Source organism: Cygnus atratus, chromosome 1, assembly GCF_013377495.2.
Source record: "Cygnus atratus isolate AKBS03 ecotype Queensland, Australia chromosome 1, CAtr_DNAZoo_HiC_assembly, whole genome shotgun sequence".
Lineage (NCBI taxonomy): Eukaryota > Metazoa > Chordata > Aves > Anseriformes > Anatidae > Cygnus > Cygnus atratus.
In genome coordinates this window covers 137,562,778-137,584,137 of record NC_066362.1, presented here as the reverse complement: position 1 = coordinate 137,584,137, position 21,360 = coordinate 137,562,778, and the positions used below count along the sequence as shown (strand labels likewise).

General features: G+C 39.8%; 1 protein-coding gene and 1 non-coding gene across 2 annotated transcripts in view; both read right to left on the bottom strand.

Annotated features, from left to right (window-relative positions):
• Positions 1-3,435: 3,435 nt before the first annotated feature.
• The window catches only part of SLC9A7 (solute carrier family 9 member A7), a 66,874-nt gene continuing 48,949 nt past the window's right edge, over positions 3,436-21,360 (bottom strand). Inside the window, 5 exon segments of the mRNA XM_035558169.2 lie at positions 3,436-5,226; positions 10,395-10,500; positions 13,545-13,627; positions 16,203-16,266; positions 19,923-19,982. Coding sequence (XP_035414062.1) covers positions 4,978-5,226; positions 10,395-10,500; positions 13,545-13,627; positions 16,203-16,266; positions 19,923-19,982 — 562 coding nt within the window. The 3' untranslated portion in view covers positions 3,436-4,977.
• LOC118253635 (U2 spliceosomal RNA) lies at positions 7,108-7,301 on the bottom strand. Its single transcript, XR_004780479.1, has one exon. It is a non-coding gene; the product is annotated as a U2 spliceosomal RNA (small nuclear RNA).

Here is a 21,360-nt window from a genome sequence, read left to right as displayed (position 1 = left end):
ATGATGAATTAGGCCGGGGGTAGTTTAATTACTGTTGTGTTATCCCATCATTATTTAAGGGTAAGTTATGCTGAAGTCCCCAAAACTTTTCAGCATTTAGAACTGCAGGATTAAGAGTAACAATTGTCTGTAATGCTGTTCCCACAGTAAAGCTGCCTGTTAAAGCCATTTCCTGGCTCTGAAATTCACTATTTCCTCCCCACTTTCCTTCTCTTTCACTCTGCAAGCTCATTTCTACTGGAAATTATTTTTCAGAAGGGCACTCCCAGCATTACAGGCCAAGAAGTGTCTGTGGTTTCTTACTGCAGAATATGAACATTTCCTCCCCAGACTGGGGAAGCAGGACCCTCCTAACTACACTGCAGATAGGGTTTGTGTGACCTGCTTCTTACAAAGAAAAGTTTTCAACATAGGGACATGCGTAATTGTTACTCGACACGTTTTTGTCTTAGGACCATATTCATGCTACTAAGCAGCTCTGTCCTGCTTTCTGTGACTCCAGTTACGACCCAGCTGACACAGGGGCCATGTGGGGATATTTACTGCCTTTTTTCCTGCACAATGCTCTGTGCCTCCCAGTCGGGTTTTACCCTCCCTTGTTTATAAGTTTCAGTGGGTCATGAGTTCAATGTTTCGGAGAGGAATAGTCCCTGCTGATGATGCATTTGAGAGTCCTCTGGTTCTCCCCGCGAAGGTCCTCCCCTCACCCTCATCTTAAAGAGAAGCACACCACGCTGGGACTTCTGAGTGCTCAAATTCCATTCCCACACTTGTGCAGAAGCAGAGACCATGTCTGCCAAGACTGAGGTCAAGCATGTTATTCCTGTGAGCTACTTCAAACAAAGTTAAAAGCAACACTGAAACTCTCCCTGAAAGACATGTGAAACATATTAGTTGCCCCTGCTTTACTGTTCAGAATTAAAAAAAATTCTCTGATCAATACTGTGAGAAGAGAGACTGCAAGGCAAGTTATACAAGACAGACCATCCTTTCCACACCAATCTACAAATTGTCTTGCTGAATGATTAAAATCACGGGGTGTGGCCTCTTCATTATTATAAGTTGCTTACCCTGTCTAATAAGGTTGCTAGACTTCTTACTATGAGGTCTTCTGACCGCCCCAGGAGCAAAACAGGGTAGCTATCGTAACAGCAGGCATGTTAACCTTTGCAGTGTATTTGTCTCAGATCAGCTCACTGGAAGTTCAGCCAAAAACATTTGTATTTTTTTTTCCTCCCCTCAAAATTTCTGCAGTCCTTTCCCCAAAGGCAATTCCTTCCACGTGAAAACAAAAAAAAAAAAACAAAAAACCCTACTTTTCAACTTTAACTGATAAACTGCCTATAACCCTGCAGACGTTATGAGAATCAGCTCTTTTGCATAAAACACACGCCGTGTTGTACAAGTGATTCATTTCACACTCACGCAATTAACAGCAGGCTAAGCACAAAAATGCCTCATCTAGGTATTTTTAGTGTTCTTCCGAGTTCTGCAAATGGAAATTCTTCACCAAACATTATAGATGAACATACAGAGAGGTTTAGGTAACTACTTAGTGTCTAGATATCACATTAACGTGCTGCTTGTACATTGCTGTGGCACATAACGGAATTAAATCAGAAAGACTTGTCTGTAGGAGAATTCAAGCAACCGCAGACCAGTCCTGCTTTACTGTCTGCGTTAGCTTCTATGAAGTACTGAAAGTATGAAGTACTATGAAGTACCGGGGACTTCATTTGGCCCATCTCCAGGGACTCCTACCAGGAGATACCTTGGAAACTTCAGGTGAAGATTTCCAGCAGTAAGTTGATGATGCAGTAAGCAAAAACGTACAAGGAGGAATCACTCAGCCCCAAGTACGAGGGCAGCCACGTAAGCTGTAACATCCCATGCTAGTATAGCAGTACCATTTTCAATGAAGACCATCATCTTACATGTTTTCTCTTTCAATTAGAAATGGATGCTAGTATATATCAATTGCCATTCATCACAATCTTAGGCTGTTTTCTCTATGCAAAACCTCACGCACAACTTCTAAGAAATCACACATCTGCTGTGCAGTAGGTCAAGTTCTTGTCAGCTCAGGATCTTACTGTAAAGGAACTGTAAGGATCTTTTATAGAGCACTAGTTGGTGAAATATGCAGCTTTTCAGGACAAAGTGTTTTTTTCAGGGCAGATTTTTTTGTTTTGGATTTTGTTTCTTGCTTTTATCCCCCCACCACTTTTTCAGTAAAGGAAAATTGGGAATTTTGTACAAGGATCAATGTAGTAAGAAAAGGATAGATGGTGTAGCTTACCCTCAGTTGACAGTGGAAGATTTCAGTTGATATATTCACTTCTCATCAATGATCAGTCTACTTTCACAACCACATTTTAGGTTTACTGGCAAACTTAATTCATAAAATTATGGAATGACTTGGGTCAAGGGTCGGAAGGGACCTTAAACATCACCTAATTCTAAATCCCCTGCCATGGGCAGGGACACCTCCCACCAGACCAGGTTGCCCAAAGCCCCATCCAGCCTGGCCTTGAACACCTCCAGAGATGGGGCATCCACAGCTTCTCTGGGCAACCTGTGCCAGTTCCCCACCACAACCCGAGTACAGATTTTTTTCCTTATACCTAACCTAAACCTACTGTTTTTTAGTTTAAAGCCCTTCCCCCTTGTCTTGTCAGTTTCTGCCTGTGTAAAAAGTCACTCTCAGCCATTTATCTTTGCCACAGAAATTATAAACAGACAGATAAATCTGTACTGGGATGATTTACTGATGCTTTCGGAAGACTTAGTCTTCCTAAGAAATCTAATGAAATAGATTTTTTATTTTTACAATCTGTACATGATCTTTCTTCTAAATAACTGATCTCTGCATAAGCCCCTGTTTTTCAGTCAAAGTAACTTGGTACATTTCAGCTTCAAGCTGCATGTAAAGGTTTGCCTTACAGTATTATGTACATTTATTTTGGATAAATTTCACCGTCTCAAACCAAAACTTGGTTCATACAACTCGTTGATAACTCAATTAACTGTTGTTGAAGTCTCAAGTCCTCACTCAGAGTGGGTCCTCAAGACTCTTGTTTTTGTGATTTTTAAGCTACTTTTCATACTGCCAGCACTTAAGAAAAAAGAGAATAAAACAAACCACAAACAGTATAAATAGAGTGTGGATCATTGCCATCTTTGTCTTTCTTGAATTTGTTCTTCTCAGAGATCTTCACCAGGGTTTGTTACTGTTTACCATTTAAGAACAGAGCTCAGACCTCCAGTTTTCCCCACAAAAAAAGCTTCTTTGTTTCCTCGAGTCTTTTTTCTTTAATGTCAGACAGTCATTACAGATCAATGCCCTTTAAAAATTTCATCTTGGAGGGACGCACAAGGAGGTAGATCACTCATCAGCACACACATTTGAAAGAAAGCAGACTTAGACGATACAACTGCAATGTTTCTCTGTAGCAGTAAGTTGTCGTTGTTAGCCCATCATTAAGTTTAATAGTTGAGGAAAAACACAGTGGGTATTTACTCACACACAATTTTATGACGAACAACTGAAATGGCAGCAAGATAAAACCACAATTTTTAGACAAACTGATATTACATCACATTAGTGGGCCACAGAATGGTTTGAAAAATAAACCTTTCGAGACATGAGAAATGACATTTTAGCATGCTTTAAACAGCTGAACTGCTCTTCAAAGCATAACAGTTTTCAGCTACTGGCAAAGACAATGATACTGCCTCACTTTGAAAAGTAAAAAGCATTAAGCAATACGTTAAAGCTAGCCTACATGTAAATGGGCTAAATACTAGGCAAAGATTTTTTTCCTTTTCACATTTAAGATGATACTACAGCTTGTCACTTCTGTAGTTTATATGTTGTTGTGCAATGCCCCACTGAAGTTTCACATCTACTCTGCAAAAAAGAAGAGCAGTAAACACCTTTCTTTTAGGATAGACACAAATGGTAAAGCCCGTAATGTTTGTCTGTCCTTATAATTAAATGTTTGCTGTTTGTCACACAGGAACTGTAAGCAGAGTCTATGGATTCTTCTGAGAAATATGAAACCTCACAGTTCCATGCAACTTCAATACTGCTCTCTTTTTTTTCTTTTCCCTTCTTTTTCCTCCTCTTATCAGCTGTTTTCCCCAGCCCAAGACATATTTCCATCTATCTTCATCTGATCTTAATAGCCTTAAGGGAGAGAAAGTTTTTCCTCATGACTTCTGCTCAAGAGCCTGGCTCCAGGCTTGTGTGAGGTCAGGCATGTCTTGGACCACATGAAGCTGGATGTTACTCTTTTGAGGCACTAGAAGTTAGGCTAATAGTAGTAGTCAAGTTTCCCACAGCTAAGGGGACAAACAGCTCATTGTCTTCCTATTTAAATACACGTTCAGTGAAGAAATTTTATTTTCCCTTTTTTTCCCTGAAACACATTAAGTACAGCTTGTAGTAACAGATTTGCCACAGTGCTGCATTCATGCATCTGTGCTCCTAAGATATACTGTCCCATTTTACCTCCAGATTCCTCATCCTTGCTAGAGGAGTTAACAATGGATCTCTCCACATTCAGATACACACACATTCCTTTTTGTCTCATAATAACCTTGTTTGTATTTCTTCTTCCACATTCACAAGCTAAGCCAAAACAAGCTCAGTTCTTTGACAATTTTGTCACATATCTCTTCTCAGAGAGAGCTGCTGCAGCTGAACAAGACAACTGCAGCATCTTAATTACACTTCGATTCAATGTGTGGTTTAAAAGCAGAGTGTGACCAGTTTTCATTTGTCTGTTTTCAGACATTTAGAAAAGCCCCACTGTCAGCATCTTGAGTAAAAAATAGGGGACATCTTCAGACCTTAGTAAAACCACTCAAACACATTAACTTGTTTAAATAAGCATCCCACCTCAAGTGACACAGTGGCCTGCAGTCTTCCTTGATCCATCCACAGAGCAGGAGTTGTTTTTACTGAGTCAGTAATCATGCATTGTCTTCCAGAGGAAAAACTAGCCGGGTACCCCTGCTTGTAACTTCATGGTCTGCTGCTCCCAAGTCACGTTCCAGTGCCTCCTCTGAACTACTCTTTGTTCTCCTGCCATCAAGGCTAGTGGTAGCTGTATGGGGGCCTGAAGAACCGTTCGCAGTTATTGTTGTGTCACCATATGTCACAGTGAGGTCACCATCGTTAAGAATAAAATCAGAATCCTCTTCTCTAAGCTGTTCTTGATTCTGGAATAAAGGAGAAAAGTCTTTGTACGGTGCACAACATTAGGTCTTTGCCAGAAAGATAACAGAACAGGAAAGTTTACCTACATGTCAATACAGAAGCAACAAGAGGTAAAATTCCACTTTAAGAAGGTGTTAAAAATAACCTTGAACCCAGTGTTTGCAAATCAGATTACTGTTCCCTGAATAACTACTGCTCTTGTGGATAGATGAGGGGGAGCTGAATTCAAGAACAGATTTAGCAATTTAATAGCACTGGAGGTTTGCCAGAAGTATAAGAGAAGCAGTCTATGGTGGTTTTTGCATGACAATTTAGAAGGCTGTATAGGAAAAATAAAGACTTGAGACCAAGCACAATTAAGTAATTCCAGATAAAGTGAGTTGCATCTTTCGTTGATTAGACAAGTTCAGAAGCAAAAGACTCATGTAAACTGCTAAGAATTCATTAAGTCCAAGTTCTTTATACTCAAGGCTTCCTCAACAAATTGTTTAGTTCAAGAACTAAACACATTTCAAATATCTGCTTACTCTGTTTACCTGATACTAAACTGAGAATTACTTGACCTAGTTCTTAGGAACACACCTGAGCCCTGGCAGTAGGAAAGGCTGATAAAAGAAAACGCTTCCTTCATAATTTTGTGAATAGTTCTTAAGTGTTCTCTTTTCAAAGTCATTCAGGCAAGCGGCTCGTGAAACCCTATGAATTTATTTTGATGGAGATGGGATGAAATATATTGTCAAGGACTAGAAATCAGTGAAGTATAATAAAACACTTGAATTTAGTTTTCATACACAGCACAGTACAACAGCAAGCCGTTATGCCATATTTCACTGCTGTTTAGCATGGTCTTCATAAAAGGCTGAATTGGTCAGAAAATGGGTTTTCCTCATATTCGAAGAAAATTCTATCAGTACTATAAGCTTGCTGCCTTGCAACTGAAAGCATTTCTCTATGTGAATGGCTCCATATTGCTTAGCAAGAAAATGAAATTTAGGTGCATGTATTGGTGTTCTCCCTGGTAGGCTGGACTGCATTCTCATAATACATCATTTTCTTTCACTACAAGAAAGGAAGGAGGACGCAGGCTATGTGAGATCAGCCTGACCAGAAAACCCTACTTATATTGCAGAACAGGATTTCAGCACACTTGAGACTGACAATTTTGATTAATCTGTCTGCGATGAAAAACTCTGTGCCTAGCTAAATAAAACTTCCTGGGAAAACTGCCTGTCCTTATTTCAGAATGACAACCACTCAAAATAAAGCAGCATAACTCTCTAGATGATACAGAATGTCAACTAGTCAGGACTCAAAGAGGTGTCAGGAGTTTACCAAAACCAACAAAAAAGTAAGTGATGCAGTTCAGTGTCAGGTACAAAACAAGTCCTACTTAGACTGAATGCTAATTTCTCAGAACCTTTGTGGCATCCAAGCTTATCATCACCTACTACAGATAATGTTACTGTGATAAAGAGCACTGTTCTCAAAGAGCAAATAGAGTTCGGGATTCTTCCTTTGAGTGCAAAAAAAAACTAAACTACTGAACTATCTTAAAGAGAACAAAACTAAAAATTAAAAGGTTCAGATACAGTGAACAGAACAGCCTTTATAAGCTTTCTACTGCAAAAAAAACAAGTCTGGGGAATAAGACCTAGATGAATAAAGAAGGTAGAGAAAATAACCAGCTGTTTAAGAAAGTCTGATATCCTTCTATATTCCATTTTTGAAGAAGACATTCAAATTAAGATGACAAGCAGAAACATTAATATGAGTAAAAAACGGGTAGTTTGTGACTGCAGACTTATGTTCTAAAAAGCTAAAGTAGTTGCAAAGCTGTATCACAAGTTGCCTGTCATGGTGTTTGCCCTTGGAGAAGCAAAGGGAGGGCAGACAGTGCACTTGGAGGTACTGCGATCAATACCAGGGCAATATGTGGAGCAGTTCAGCAAGCTCCCAAGTCACCTCCTGACTCCACAATGCCACTTCACAGCAAGTCCTGGCAGCAAGGGCATAGCAGATGTGAAACTAGTATGAACACACATTACACCTGAGCTTCCCCAAAAGGCTGAACAGCTCTTGTAAGAAAAACATTGAGTAGAGAGGGGGGCCACAAGCCTTATACTATATGGCAATTCCTGACTAAATCTTTTCTGGTTTTCCCAGGCTGTACTTTTACATAAACATGATCAGTTCCGGAGAAAGCACTGAGCCTTCTCTCAATGTACTGAACAAACATTGCTCTGTGTGAGGCAAGCTCCTCTTACTTGTTTCACTTCTGAAGTACACTGCCAACAGCAGGCAATTCATTTCACATGCTTCCCTGGAGAACATACATGAACAAACCCATGTAGTATATGGATTTGATGCTAAGTTTGCAAGCACAGAGGATGCATGAATAAACCTACTGTGCTTCATGCAGCATGAACAATTCTTTCAAGAAAGACAGGAAATGTATCCAAGTAGGTCCCTCGAGACTTGAAATTCTTCCAAAAATAACCCTAAACTGGCCTCTACAATCCCCTACAATTCTGTAAGAGTAACTTCAATTCGTTCAAGAAATACAGGTCTGAACTTCACTACTTAAAAACTATCATGTCAAAGTACCTAAATCCAACATCCTACAAAAGACTCAATCTTGTTTCAACTTGGGCACTGTAACCCATGGACTTCACAGCATTCTGTCCAATTTGTCGTAAAATTTGTTTGAGAGGTCACATGCCTATGACCACATGCTGGAGATGTTCACACTGCTAGAGCTTATTTAGAGTTACTGCTCACAGTGGTGGTCTTTATTGCCTCTTAAGGCAGTACGAAAATAAGCACAAAGCATGCTACATGTGCAAAACACTGGTAGGCACTATTTCCACTGCTGGTAGTGAATACAGCACAGGCATCACAAATGACAAAACTTGCATCAGAAGTTACTTATCTTGTGGCTCCAAAGTAAAAGCATCACGTACTATGCATGCAAAATATATTACAAGTTAAATCTGATGCTCTGCTTAGAGTTTCTCTAGTTCTCAGTTGAGTTCAAATCCATCAAGGAAACTAAATTTCTGCTATAAAGCTAGATCCACTAGGAAGAGGGGGCTGAGGTGAGGAAACAACAGTTCTCACCAGTTTTGTGAGTTCCTTTCCCCAAGACTCAGACATACTGCAAACGAAGTTTCTTTATTGGATTTACATATTTAGAAAACCACTTCTCTCTACTGTCATACCAAGTGTCACACTGTGTATGGTGCAAGAGCTAAACATTCAAAAAAGTGGGTGGGGGCATGTGTAGGACACAGAAGACACACCTGAACAACCAAGCAAAAACAAAGTCCCCAGCAGTGCTTCATCAGGAAGAGCAGATGAGAATATAGATCCTTCTTCCAAATGGGATAAGTGGTTGGTAGAATAGAGAATTACTGCAAGTTTCAAAGGACACATCAAAAGTGAATTAAAAATTGCCTACACTAGTTTGGGATAAATTGGAAAGCCCTCCAAGTGGTCATGCACTGCAGAAAATACCAGGAGAGAAAGATGCGAGTATGTAAAGCCATATACCTGTATGCTTTCTTCTTCCACAGTATGTTATGTTGTAATCTCACATTCAGTCAGTGCACTTGTGATTCTCTACTATTCAAAACATGGTTTTCCAGCTACATTACTTTTTTTTTCCTTAAACACATTCAAGGTCTTCAGTCTTTAAGCCTCTCAGATGTACCATGCAATTTTCCTAAAAATACCTCACAAAAGCAAAACTACTCCAAGTAGTTTCTGTTCCCCAAAAGACATGGCTCTGAGTTGCTTCACCTGCACTTAAGAAGGCAAGAAGCTTCCTTAGCATTCTAGCTAGCAATAAAATGGTGTAGTCACACCATTGTAGCAAGGGCAGCCATGCAAATAAATGAAAAGCAATCACAGAGTTAAGATATCTGGAAAGAAAACTAGAAATTGCATCTCAAATTGATATTCCTAATCCTAATGTAGCAATGCACCAAAATAGGAACAATAAGAAAGACTACAACATGAAAGTTCCGCATTATATGGGTTTAAAAAAAAAGTATGCAGGCTTTTAACATTTTTTACATAAATAGTGAATTATGCAGCGATGAAGCTAACACCTCAAGATGGGATGGTGAGGTATGTCACAGAACCAATCTAATTAAATAAATCAGTCGTAGCTAATGGCAGTAGTTAATAATGAGTAAAGAAAGAGCCAAATTGGTAGAGAAAATGAAAGCCAAAACTACGTGCTCATTCTGGTTAGATCCTCTGTTACCGGAAAAGTAATCTTATAAGATCATACACAGATAGCCACATGTGCAACACACAAGTAGGCTAATTGCTCTGATGGATGCTTTCCAGCCTAGATCTGTTTTAAGATCTCCAATGGCATTGCAAAGATGGGAACAAGGCCAATTTCTTGCATTACTAATAGCTCTAAATAAGCAGTGGAAGAGGAAAATTTCTTTGAAGTTTTACTGTCAGATAAAAGGAAGATTTTAATAATACAAAAAAGAAATGCAGGGAAACATATCAAAGTTGCACGTGGAATTTATAAGTTTCTCGGGAACAATAGAAATCTGGTCCAAAATTAATAGAGAACTGGCTGTGCTACTTGAACATAACAAAGATGTTTACCATTCTGGAGAACCTGCAAACTGGAATGATCACACAGTACTAAGATTTTGTTTACAAGCAGTTCATAAAAAGTTGTAGATTTAAGAGGCACTTTACAGATAGGAATGACATGTATCACGTGTATCAGGATCCTGCAAGAGTAACAGGAGAATGAAGCATTAATTATTGCAAGACACGGCTGCAAAAGTAGTATACTGCCCTGCTAGACTGAGATAAGTAACTGATTAACAGTTTCTGAAATGTGATCTTAAATTTCACTGTGGAAACAACGACGGGACATTCTACCAGATTTCTTTCTGGCATGGGTAAACGTGTCAGTGTCTTTTCTGAAGGAGACCTCAGTACAAGCCTAGCAGTAATAAGAAAACAATCTTGTCCAAAAGTGTTAAGAACAGACATAATATTTGGAAGCAATTTACTACGATCACTTACCAGCACTTACATACAATAAGTAAATCATACCATATTTTCTTAAAATAATGCTTTGGCGAAGATAAATACATAAAAAAACAAAACAAAAGTATTGAGTTACTCTACTTACATCATAAACCTGGGGACTTGTCAGGCAGCGGGCTATGAGGCCACACCAGCTGGGTAGAGTTGTGGTTAATGGAGGGCCACTGTGAGTGAGAATTGGCTTTAAATAACTTAAGTAGTTAAGGAAAACAGAACAGCAATTGAAAACCACTATTTAAAATAAAAAGACAGTTGTACATAAATATGGTTCTGCCTTTGATCTATGTGTTGCTCAATAATTGCATGTAACATCCATTGAAAAATCTGCATTTGTAAACGAATAAATTAAAAACATCTCCCTTCCCCCACCCCAATGTTCCCTTGATCCTTTTTAGGACAGCTTCTTTACCCACGTTTTCTGCAAGGGGAACTAGCTAACTCCCTTATTGTAGTTTCATGTAGTTGCAACACTTCAAGTTTTGAGGCTTGCTGAAGTCAGGAGAAGCAAGCAGAGGTACAAATGGTTTAATTTTATTAGGTCCAAGGGTATTTCTGCTCTGCAGGTGGGACCACAGTGTTGAGGTTGCAAGCTAGAGATAACAAGGTGGCATACCTATGTGGCTTAACACACGCCAATGATGAAATATTGTTTTGAGGATGTTGCATGGATACTACAGTCACCTGAACTGTTCCACTATTAGCTGGCCAGTGAGCCACAGATGCAACCGCAGATCAGGAGTAGACCTGGAATTTTCCAAGCAAATCCATGTTTGTTCATACTATTACTCTAGACTGATGATATGACTGAGGAGTCAAAAAAAATTTACTCATGAGTCAAAAAAGGTGTCCCTGCTACAGAGCAGCATGCTAACCCTGCCTGGCTCAAGAACAGAGCTGGGGGAGAGTGCTAAGATGTCCAATCGTTGTCTGAAATCAGAAACAAAAGTGGTTTGTTTGTTTGTTTGTTTGTTTTTTAGGTGAGTCTGCTTATTTTAAATGCAAACATGATACAGGTATTCTAGCTACTTTAAGCCTCTATACACAGAGAGAATCAAGTCCACGTGTGAATTAATAGTTTCCCTCATTCTAACTCAACAGATGCAGGTTTGGGGAAGGTGAGGAGAACTAAAAAAAAAAAAAAAAAAAAAAAAAAGTAGTTTTAGCCAAGGGGTATCCCTCCTCTTTGGCAAAGCCTGGCATAGTGCACTGACTTGAGCACACTGTGGTGTGATTATGCCACTGCAGGGTTGTATTTCCTCCTTACCTCCTCTGCTAACGGTGTGGCTACATCCAGTCCTGGAAAGAAAAACTCTCCCCAAAGCCCTTACACTAACCTACCTGCCTAAGTGTTTCCCTGTGGCAGACAGGCAAGTAGCAAATCCATCATAAAAAAAAGCAAACCCACTAAAAGACACCTGGTACTTCATCTGAGTTGTTGTTTCTCTCACATTTAACAATTGTGGCTGCACCCAGAGAAAAGCCCATGACATTGAATGAACTCCACGTTCCACACAAATGAAGTTCCCAGTTACTCCTCTGCACAGTGCTCTGCAGAAAATAGCCAGCATTAGAGCACACTGCCTAATGCATCTTAGATCTTTTTCAAGTTAAATTTCATTCCTGCGAAGAGTGATTTTTGAGACAAACTACCTTTCTACTCAAAAAACAAGTGAATACATCAGCAAAAAATATTTTGATATTTAGATGTAAATATAGAGGTGACAACTCTGCAGATCATCCTCTAGGTGCAACTAAAACCCACCCAGCAGATGTTTATCTGAATGCTTCCTTACAAGAGAAGTAACAGAATTTAACTTTAGATACAGTACGACAGCTCTGCCTCTGCATGTCAGTTTCCTCAGCCTAAACTTCACAGAAAGCTTCACTAAAGATTGCTAGTTGCTACTGTAAAAGCAAGTGCGTTATCAGCATCCTTTAAATAAAAGTTTTGTGAAACAGCTCATTAAGCTGTAATTTCCACTTAGCACTACCTCCCTCTCTTCTCCCCCCTTGCTGTGCCTGTTGGGGACTGCACTTGTGCTGGTGTCAGCTGAAGGGAAGTCAGCATTGCCAACTACTCCTGTTATTCATAGGGCACATCCCCTTTGTAAAGGCAGGGGAAGAGGACAGCTCTGCTTCTGCTTCCTTGGGGGGTGGGCGGAAGGCAGTCAATCACAGCCACGTCCCGCTCTTACCACACAAGTCTTTTCGTTCGTTTTTTTTTTAAAAATACGAATATGGTATTTGAACAAAAATTGACCTTGATGCACTTGGACACCAGCCACTACATTTAAACTGTTTACTTTAAATCATTAACAGTTATGAATATTTAAACTAGCGTGCACACACCCTTCTGGGCTTTGTCCCACTACTGCATCATCTGAAAGCATCAGTCACAGATTTTATCCTGAATAGGGAAGTGCTAGTTGGATCCAAATGCTTCCAACACTATACCTTGGTTTCCATGGATAGTTGATCTTGATGTACAAAGCAAGGAAGGAAACAAATGTGCTCCAACCAGGCCAGCAACATGTCAACCACCAATGGACAAGGTCCCAGGCCATTTATTAATTTCTCAGGTGCAAGCTGCAATAAGATTAAGGCCCTGTCACAGGTATTTAGGTATCTTTAATATCCCACAAATTACCAGGAATCAAGTACTGAAATGTCTAAGTTTTTAGTTAAAAGTGACTTGGCATGGCCACAAGATTAGCTTTCCCATTTTCTACTAAGTGAATATAAGACATTGAGGAGGGACACCTGTACGATATATTGATTAGGAATACACTAACTAGTTTAAAAAAAGAAAAAGCCAACAAAATCAAGCATGAAGGATGGGACAGGTACATAAAAATTATTATGAAGTTCAACCAAGGCTATCTAAACAGCATAAACAGCTTCAGAAAGGTTGTACAGTACTAGATAGACAAAAAGACACGCTCTACGTTCATACTCATTGGAATAGTTAATTGTCTGTCTTACTGTTAAGCAAAACCTCAGCTCACAGGACTGACTTCTTTTTTTGGTCATCTGGCAAATGTGAGATACCGTGCATGAAATGAAAACGTCCGTTTTCTGAGTCAGCGAGGTGAAGTTTCAGTTGTGCCTTGTCAAATACTTGATCTTTATCATGCCTGACTCTCGGAAGTGCTTAAAGCTGCATATGGGTATATGGCAAGGAAAAAAGTCTGAATATTTCACGTCTTGAAGTGAAGCTGTGTTTTCAGAAGGATACTTATGGTCAAAGCTATACCATAGCCTGAAGAGCCAAGCACTTTCCTGCTTCGTTCTGTTCCGTCTTTCAGAATCTGGGCCATCCTAAAAATAAGATAAAAGCATATTCATTATTATGGGGAGGGAAAAAAACAGAAGTCATACATTCCAGTCATTCACATTATAATGGCCTATGCAAAGCCAAATGACTTCAGTACTGTACAGAGACTGCAAGAGAAAACTATTTAGAGACTTATATTGATGTTACTTTCCTTAGAAAGACCAGAAATGACTGTGCAGAGAACAAGCAGGCTCTCTTCATTATCCTCAAGTTACCTTAATAAACTCCCTGCCACCAAGTTACCTTAAGCCTTAAAGTTTACCTATTACTGCACTGACTATGTGATAAGGAAAGAAGTTCAAAACTGAGAAATAAGCCTCACTGATATCCTGTCCCCCACCCTGTCAAATAAATGAACTGAGACAGTCCAGACTGATTCATTTTCATTACTCAGCTGGCTTCCTTAACTCTAGCAGTATTTTATGTTTTCCCTTAAGCCTACTGCATCCTTGAAAGGACAAGAGAATTTACTATACCTGATAAATTCTTGCAAACCTGATTAAACACATCAGGCTTATAAGAAATATGCTTAACAGGGAATCCGCATAAAAATCACAATTGAGGAAGGTTATGCAAATTTCCTAAGTGCTAGATCACAGCAGCCCTCAGAAGTGCTAACAGTTAAATATAGGCCCTTCACTAGCTGTGCTGCATGTCATCACACCAGCTGGTCTGCAGCTGCATTTGTGTTTTTTTTTTTTTTTTTTTTAAACTTTTGTTACTTTTTTTTTCTTGGACAGAGACCAAAGTTAAACCCAGGAAAACAGATGATGCGAAAACGCCTTGCGTGAATCATCTTCCAGCAGTGTTCTTTTCCAGCAGTTTTGATAGAATTGCCCTGTGTACCTCCCATCTGCAAAAAAACCCTATGATTCACCAAGAGTTAAACCACAGTACACATTCATTTTTCCCCCCTGCCCCATCCCAAACAATGTATTTTCTTTAACTGTGACTCGCAGCCAGTCTTGGCTTTGTGAAAGACAGAGGAATCCAAAGGGAACTGACTAATGGATTCCAGCAGGAATGTAATACACAGCTAAAGAGGGAAACAAATGGGTAATTGCTTTATGTTTACATGGGAAAAAAACAAACAAGTTATTTCCACCCCGACACTGAATGAGAACAGAATACTCATGTTCTGGCTGTGGCTATTTCCTGTTAAAACAATTTCTCAAATACTGACAAGCTCAGTCTGAAAGTCATCTTACCCTGATACCGCTTCCTAACCTTGGTTTTATGCCATAACTGTGGCCTTCATTGTAGATGGTGTTTTGAAGGCTGGCCTTCTGGTTGCTTCCAGATAGACAAAATCTATAGAATAGATACAAAATCTACAGGAATCTATTATGTGCTGGACCCAGGCTTCTACAAAGAACATAGAAATGCCTAATTCAGTTTCTGCAATGAAATAAATGCTTCCTGAGCAGGTAAGCATCTGCAGAACCTGTCACAAACAGGAAAAGAAAAACAACAAGAAAACCACCACCCCTACACAAGGCAGGAGACCACTAATAAAGATGATCCCAAATGGAGTAACAGCCAGCCTGAACACCAGCATCATACAACTTGGGGTTTACAAGGCAAAGCTCACATGCTTGTGCGCTGTTCATCCTCTGGCTTCAGTCATCTTATTTCCTGCCATTCAACCTCACTTTCCTCTAGCAGATTCCTACATAACTAATCAGTCACGCTACTGAACGATTACTGTCAAGCAGTACACTGTCTGGGAGAGTGTAAACTAAGGTCTGAACAGAGGAACCTGTGATGAAGATGTCCTTGCACAGAGGAAGCTCCCAGTTAAACCTCAGGAAATGTTTTCTTTCCAGACCTTTCACTCCTCCTGTGAATTCACTCAATTTACAGATGAGGAAAACTGAAGTTTCTGGTACAGACAACATTCTTTCAGTAATCTTGTTTGCACATAACATATTGCATGAAAAAAAAAAAAAAGCAACTCAGACTGTTACTGATTCATAGAATGCTGCGCTGGAGATTCACAGCAAGTTTGTTGAAGATGATAATTTTCCAATACTCCTTTTGCCTCAAGGGTAGGTAGTTAAGGCAAGATCCAACCAGGCTGTAATATGGCATACAGGAGTTGAAGTCTGATTAGCAAACTTAATCTTTGATTCAAATCAAGTCCAAAGGCCAAAATTTGCTATCAACTACTGGACAGAAACCACAATGATTATCTGCGTGTCAGTCTAAGGGAGGACCATTCGTGTTGTAGAATGTTAAAAGTAAGCATGTTGGGTGGTGGGTGAGGGAAGAGGAAAGCACATTGTTATAGATTGTGTTAGTAGCTTTGGGAAGAGTTTTGATGCCTTATATTTACACATACACACACCAAAATTTGAAATGCAGAGAGACACTGCAGTGTTATACCCAACAACACAATGTTTTTGGTGGGTGTTACTTGAACGCTATAAAGTAAAATGCATTATCGATCTGCCAGCTAAGACAGAAAGCTTTCACCCATGCATGTAGCTTCTGCAGTTCTTTACCATCCTACGTTATAAAATAAGATCAGCCTAATAGAGAAGTTATGTAATTACTTACTCCTTGTAAGACTTGAAAGCTGTCATTAGTAGGTGGAGGATCCTGATCTGGGTCAACCCCAACCCTACAGAAACATTAGGAAAACAAAGCAAGTGGTGTTACTGAGGATTGCAAATGCTGTAAGTTTGGCAGAACGCATTTTAAAAGCACTTTAAGCATCCAGCAAAGCTGCATTCAGAGAGATAAGAATAGTTTGAGGAAGAGCTGTCCATTATTCCCATGCTGTTACATAGGAACAAACAGGATGCTTTTTCTCTTAAGCAGCAACTACTACCTGCAGATAACAGCTTTAACTCTACCTCAGCATCAGCTTTAACTGCTTACCTTTGTTGCCAACTCTTTTAGGACACTGGCAAATACTATTTTTGACCTAAACAGGTGTATTGTAGGTAACATTCTCTTCAGCAGAGAAGATTCCTCATGTCCAGCAGCAGGAAACCAGAGACTAAGGATAAGTCCAGCCTAAATATTTGACATGGCAAATAACTTTGAGCTATTCTCAGGCCTATCTCACAGCTAATATACTATTAAGAAAGCAGAAACAAAACCCACACACACGCACCATTTTAAGGCACTGACAGTGCAAAGCAACAAAAATACTTTATGAAGGTTTGTAATGTTAGTTCCTGCAAATTTTGTTCACCTTACACAAAACAGCCACGACGCATTAGCAGGCGGTCTGTCTAGTGCAGCCTCTCATCTGAGGAAGGGTCATTATAGTAAGATGGTGGATGACTACTCTCTTTTGCATAGGTAGCAGGCATCTTACTACTGGACCATCCTTTCACATAGCCTTCCTATCCAAGACAGGTATTTAATCTGACCCTTTTAATTATGTTCACGTTTTTCTGATCCGTTGTTAAGATTAGACTTGTCTAGCCTCAAATCCCATTCATGTCTCAATCTCTGGTGGTTTAAGTTCTGCAATGAAGTACAACCTCATGCGTAAGGCAAGATTGTCAGTGTCAAACTGTTGCATTTGTTGTGTAGAAAAATGCATGAACTAAAAAACATTGCCTGAAACGGCTCACATTTATTCACCCCCTCCAGGAAGGGACTGAGCTGTTCTAGTATCATTTATTTTTACTTAGACCGTGTCAGCTATTTCTAGCCACAGTGTCTATGCAACCTCCCTTCTGAGACAGGATAACCAGAAACCAACAGAACATTGCAGGTAAGACCATATCATTTGTGTATCCAGGGGATGCATGCTTGTGTAAGGCAAACAGCGATCCACACACGACTTACCATCAGACACAGAAGATTGCACTGATTAAACTAAAAAGAACACCATTAAACAGCATACAGGGCTGATAGGAAATTAAAAAAAAAAAGTAGGCATTGAACTCAATGTTTAAATCATCCTTGTGGACTCAAGGCTTCACAGAACTTAATGTAGTTCAGAGAAAATCCAGGAGGTCGCTCTAAGACAGTCTGCAACATCCTCACATTGAACTAGTGCTGACTAGCTACTGCTAATCCAACTCCTCTGCTTTGATTTTTCCTGTCTTTTCTTTCTTCATCCCTTTGTTTTTCCTTTCATAGCAAAGAAACAGAGAGAATCATCTTAACCCTTAGGCACATTTGGCCTGGGATTTCATTGGCACTGACCAGCCTCAAAGACTAAAAAGCTTTGCAAATTTAACACTAGACAGATGGGAGTACTGGTCAGATAGATTGAGTACTGGATTGTAACACATGCCAGAATGAAATGCCACACACAAGAGCCTGGAAAGGTTACAAGGGCTTACACATTACTGCTTAGGCTATTGCTAAGCAGTGAAGAGATAAGAAGGATTTTCTACAGACAAACAAATCAGTTATCTGATGAGGCCTCACTCAAAGTTGACAAGCAACATCAGGAAACAGGCTCAATATGGCCATATACAAGATTGCACATTCCTTCATAAATAAAAACAATAAAAGATTTGTGGCTTTTCTCACTCCAACCACATATCAGGGAGGCTCAATGCACTACGAACATCCACCATGCTCGACTTAGCCTTGCGACTGGCAATATAAATGGTGAGTTCACAAAACTTATTCCAGAAGACAAACATATCTCTAATACCCAAAATAGTTTTAACTCCCTATGCTACGCATTCACTTTACATTGTACAAAAACAAACAATTCAGAACATCTCAGGTTTTATTTGATAAGGTTGTGCGTTTGATTTTGCAGACTTTTTAACTTCCCCAGGGCAGTGGAATGGGGCTTAGGGGACCAGAGCAGGATGACCATACTGGTCAGTGAAAAGTCACAATACATTACAGGCCAGGTTCACTGACTTCCTGAATAAGAAAAACACTGTTCTATATTAAAACGTTTCAGCTTTCAAGAAATAAAAATAAGACAAGTTCTTACTACATAAGTTTCTTTCAATACTGAAATAATGCAAATACTGACTCACATTTTTAACATTTTCCAAAGTTATTCTTCAGAGTAATTTATATTTGAGTGTTTCTAATGAATTCCTTTTCTTTAAGCCACCTTTTTTTTTTTAATTTATTGTTTCAAAGGTTATCCCTCAGTTCAGTTTAACACCAAATACAAAAAGTAGTTGTGGGAATTCAAAATAGTAATCTATCTTTCAACCAGTGTAGAGTATATTTTATCTGCTGTACTAGAGTGAAGTGGATAGAAAATATACATTATTCATAGCAAGTCTGTCTTATCAAGTTTCAAGGTACATACACCCAGCTCTAACGACAAGCATGGTTTCTGTAGGCCCTGCACCCCCCCAGTTTCTAACAAAGTCCCCTGGACCAGCACTGTTTAACATCTTTGTCAGTAACATGGGCAGTGGGACTGAGTGCACCCTCAGCAAGTTTGCCAGTGACACCAAGCTGTGTGGTGCAGTCAACACGCTGGAGGGAAGGGATGCCATCCAGAGGGACCTGGGCAGGCCTGAGAGGTGGGCCTGTGCGAACCTCGTGAAGTTCAACAAGTCCAAGTGCAAGGTCCTGCACCTGGGCCAGGGCAATCCCAAGCACAAATGGAGGCTGGGCAGAGAATGACTGAGAACAACTCTGAGGAGAAGGACCTGGGGGATACTGGTAGATGAGAAGCTCAACATGAGCCAGCAGTGCGCGCTTACAGCCCAGAAAGCCAACCATATCCTGGGCTGCATCAAAAGCAGAGTGGCCAGCAGGGCGAGGGGGGAGGTAGAGTGTGGGTTATTTGTCTGTAACAGTTCTAGAAGCCACCAGCTGGAGAAGTCTAGGATTCTGTGTTCTCCACCCTTACTAGCATCTTCCTACAAAGCATTCTGTCAACCCTTGCTTTTAAAAATAGATCCCAAGGAGGCTGGGCTAAATCATCCACAGAAGTCCTTCTCACCTGAACAGCTGTATGACAATTCCATGGAGTGCCTAAGACCATCTGCGTGATTGTGATCCTGTGATCCTTATCCATAACTTCTCAGCTTTCAAGTCCTCACAGGCCAGAGACACTAGTTTTGCTTCATTTTTTACCCAGGTATTAAAGGTATTTTTTTGTTTTGTTGGTTTTGTCTTTAAGCTGAAGACAATGAATGATCCACACTCTCCCAGCTCACAAGAAGAGAACTAACTCAGAAGTGAGGAGTATCTACGGCACTGCAAAAGAGGAGATGCAGCAATGGCATGCCATAGAACAGAAAAAGAGCGCACAGTGTTATAAAGATGAAGAAAGCCAAGCACCAGGTTAGTTCGGTATCAGGGAAAGCAGCTCAGTGTCACCTGAAATACAGCCCGCGGCTTTCACTCATCTCTTCCACCGATGGAACACGGTCACCAACTCTGGTACAGCACAAGAATGGAATGTGAGTAACAAAACGCTCATGAGATGGTAGCTTTACAAAGCTGCCTAGCAAAAACAAAACAAAAAAACCTACCCAACCAAAAAAGACAAGACATACAAGAACAAGAATGGCAGAACAATGACAAAGTGACAAAAATCATAGAAATTAACAAAAGCAGCCCTTAGTGATTGAGATGTCAAATAATATTCTTCATTTGTTCAGATTCAGGCTAGAAAAAACACCTGCATTCATGACAGGCTACCACTCTTGTATAAGTTATATTCAACAGCTCTTAAGAGAACTGCTACGTGTAGACAGAACTCAAAGACATGCTCCCAGTACCTCAGACCTGTGCATTTTCTAAAAGAAAGTGATAAAATAAAGTCAAGATTGAAAACTATGTATATATGAAAGAGGCTATCATCACTTCCTAGTTTCAGAGTCAAATACAACTGCTAATACATACATAAATCACTCAATTGGCTTAATTAACAGTTAACTAGCAACCTTCAACATAATACTTCAGACACTGTTTTTACTCCTTCCTTTGCCTTTTTCTACTGTACTTAAAAACAAGTGAAAGCATGCTTAGTTTCTAGTACTTTCAATGTAAATTCCTTAACAGTTTGTGTTCCCCCCCCTCCCCATTTCTCCATTAAGGTATGCTACGTGAATTATACACTGCCCATATGAAATAAAAGCCTAGATTACCACAAATCCACAGCAGCTTCACTTTACACAGAACAAGTATGCTTCCTGATTGCAAGCTTACATGTTTAAGAATCAAATATTTAAGGCAATAGCTTGTACTACAAAGAACACGCACTGATCTAATCCTTTAAGGCTGAGGCAAATAGTGGACTTCAGACAGATTTATTTTTTGGACTGTTAGTTCAATAGCTCGCTCTCATGCCAACGTATACTACAGGTCAGAACACTCTGCTTCGGAAGGCCAGCGCTGAGAAAGCTCTGTATATGTAGCAAAAACTAAAATGAAAACTGTCCAATAGCTTCCCTTTATGACTTTTCTCTTTGTTGTGTCTTTGCCAAGCTAATATACTGAAGTTTTCCCAGATGTCTATAATGAGTACAGCATTTTTGGAAAATTTTAGCTATTTTGGAAGAGTTCAACTGTTTCTCAGAAGGTGGCTGAGGAAGAAGGCAATTTCCACCCCAGTATTGAAAAAAATATAAAAGCACTGATCACTAAAAAACCCTAGAACTAGGTAAGCTACTACAGAGGTTGTTTTTAGGGTACTTTCAGGGATTCCTTTACCTGACCTAACCAAGATAATGGCTCCTGAAACCGCCCACAGAGGCTTGTCACAGCTTGGCAGATAAACCCGTAACACCCCATTTGCTCTAAATACATCAAC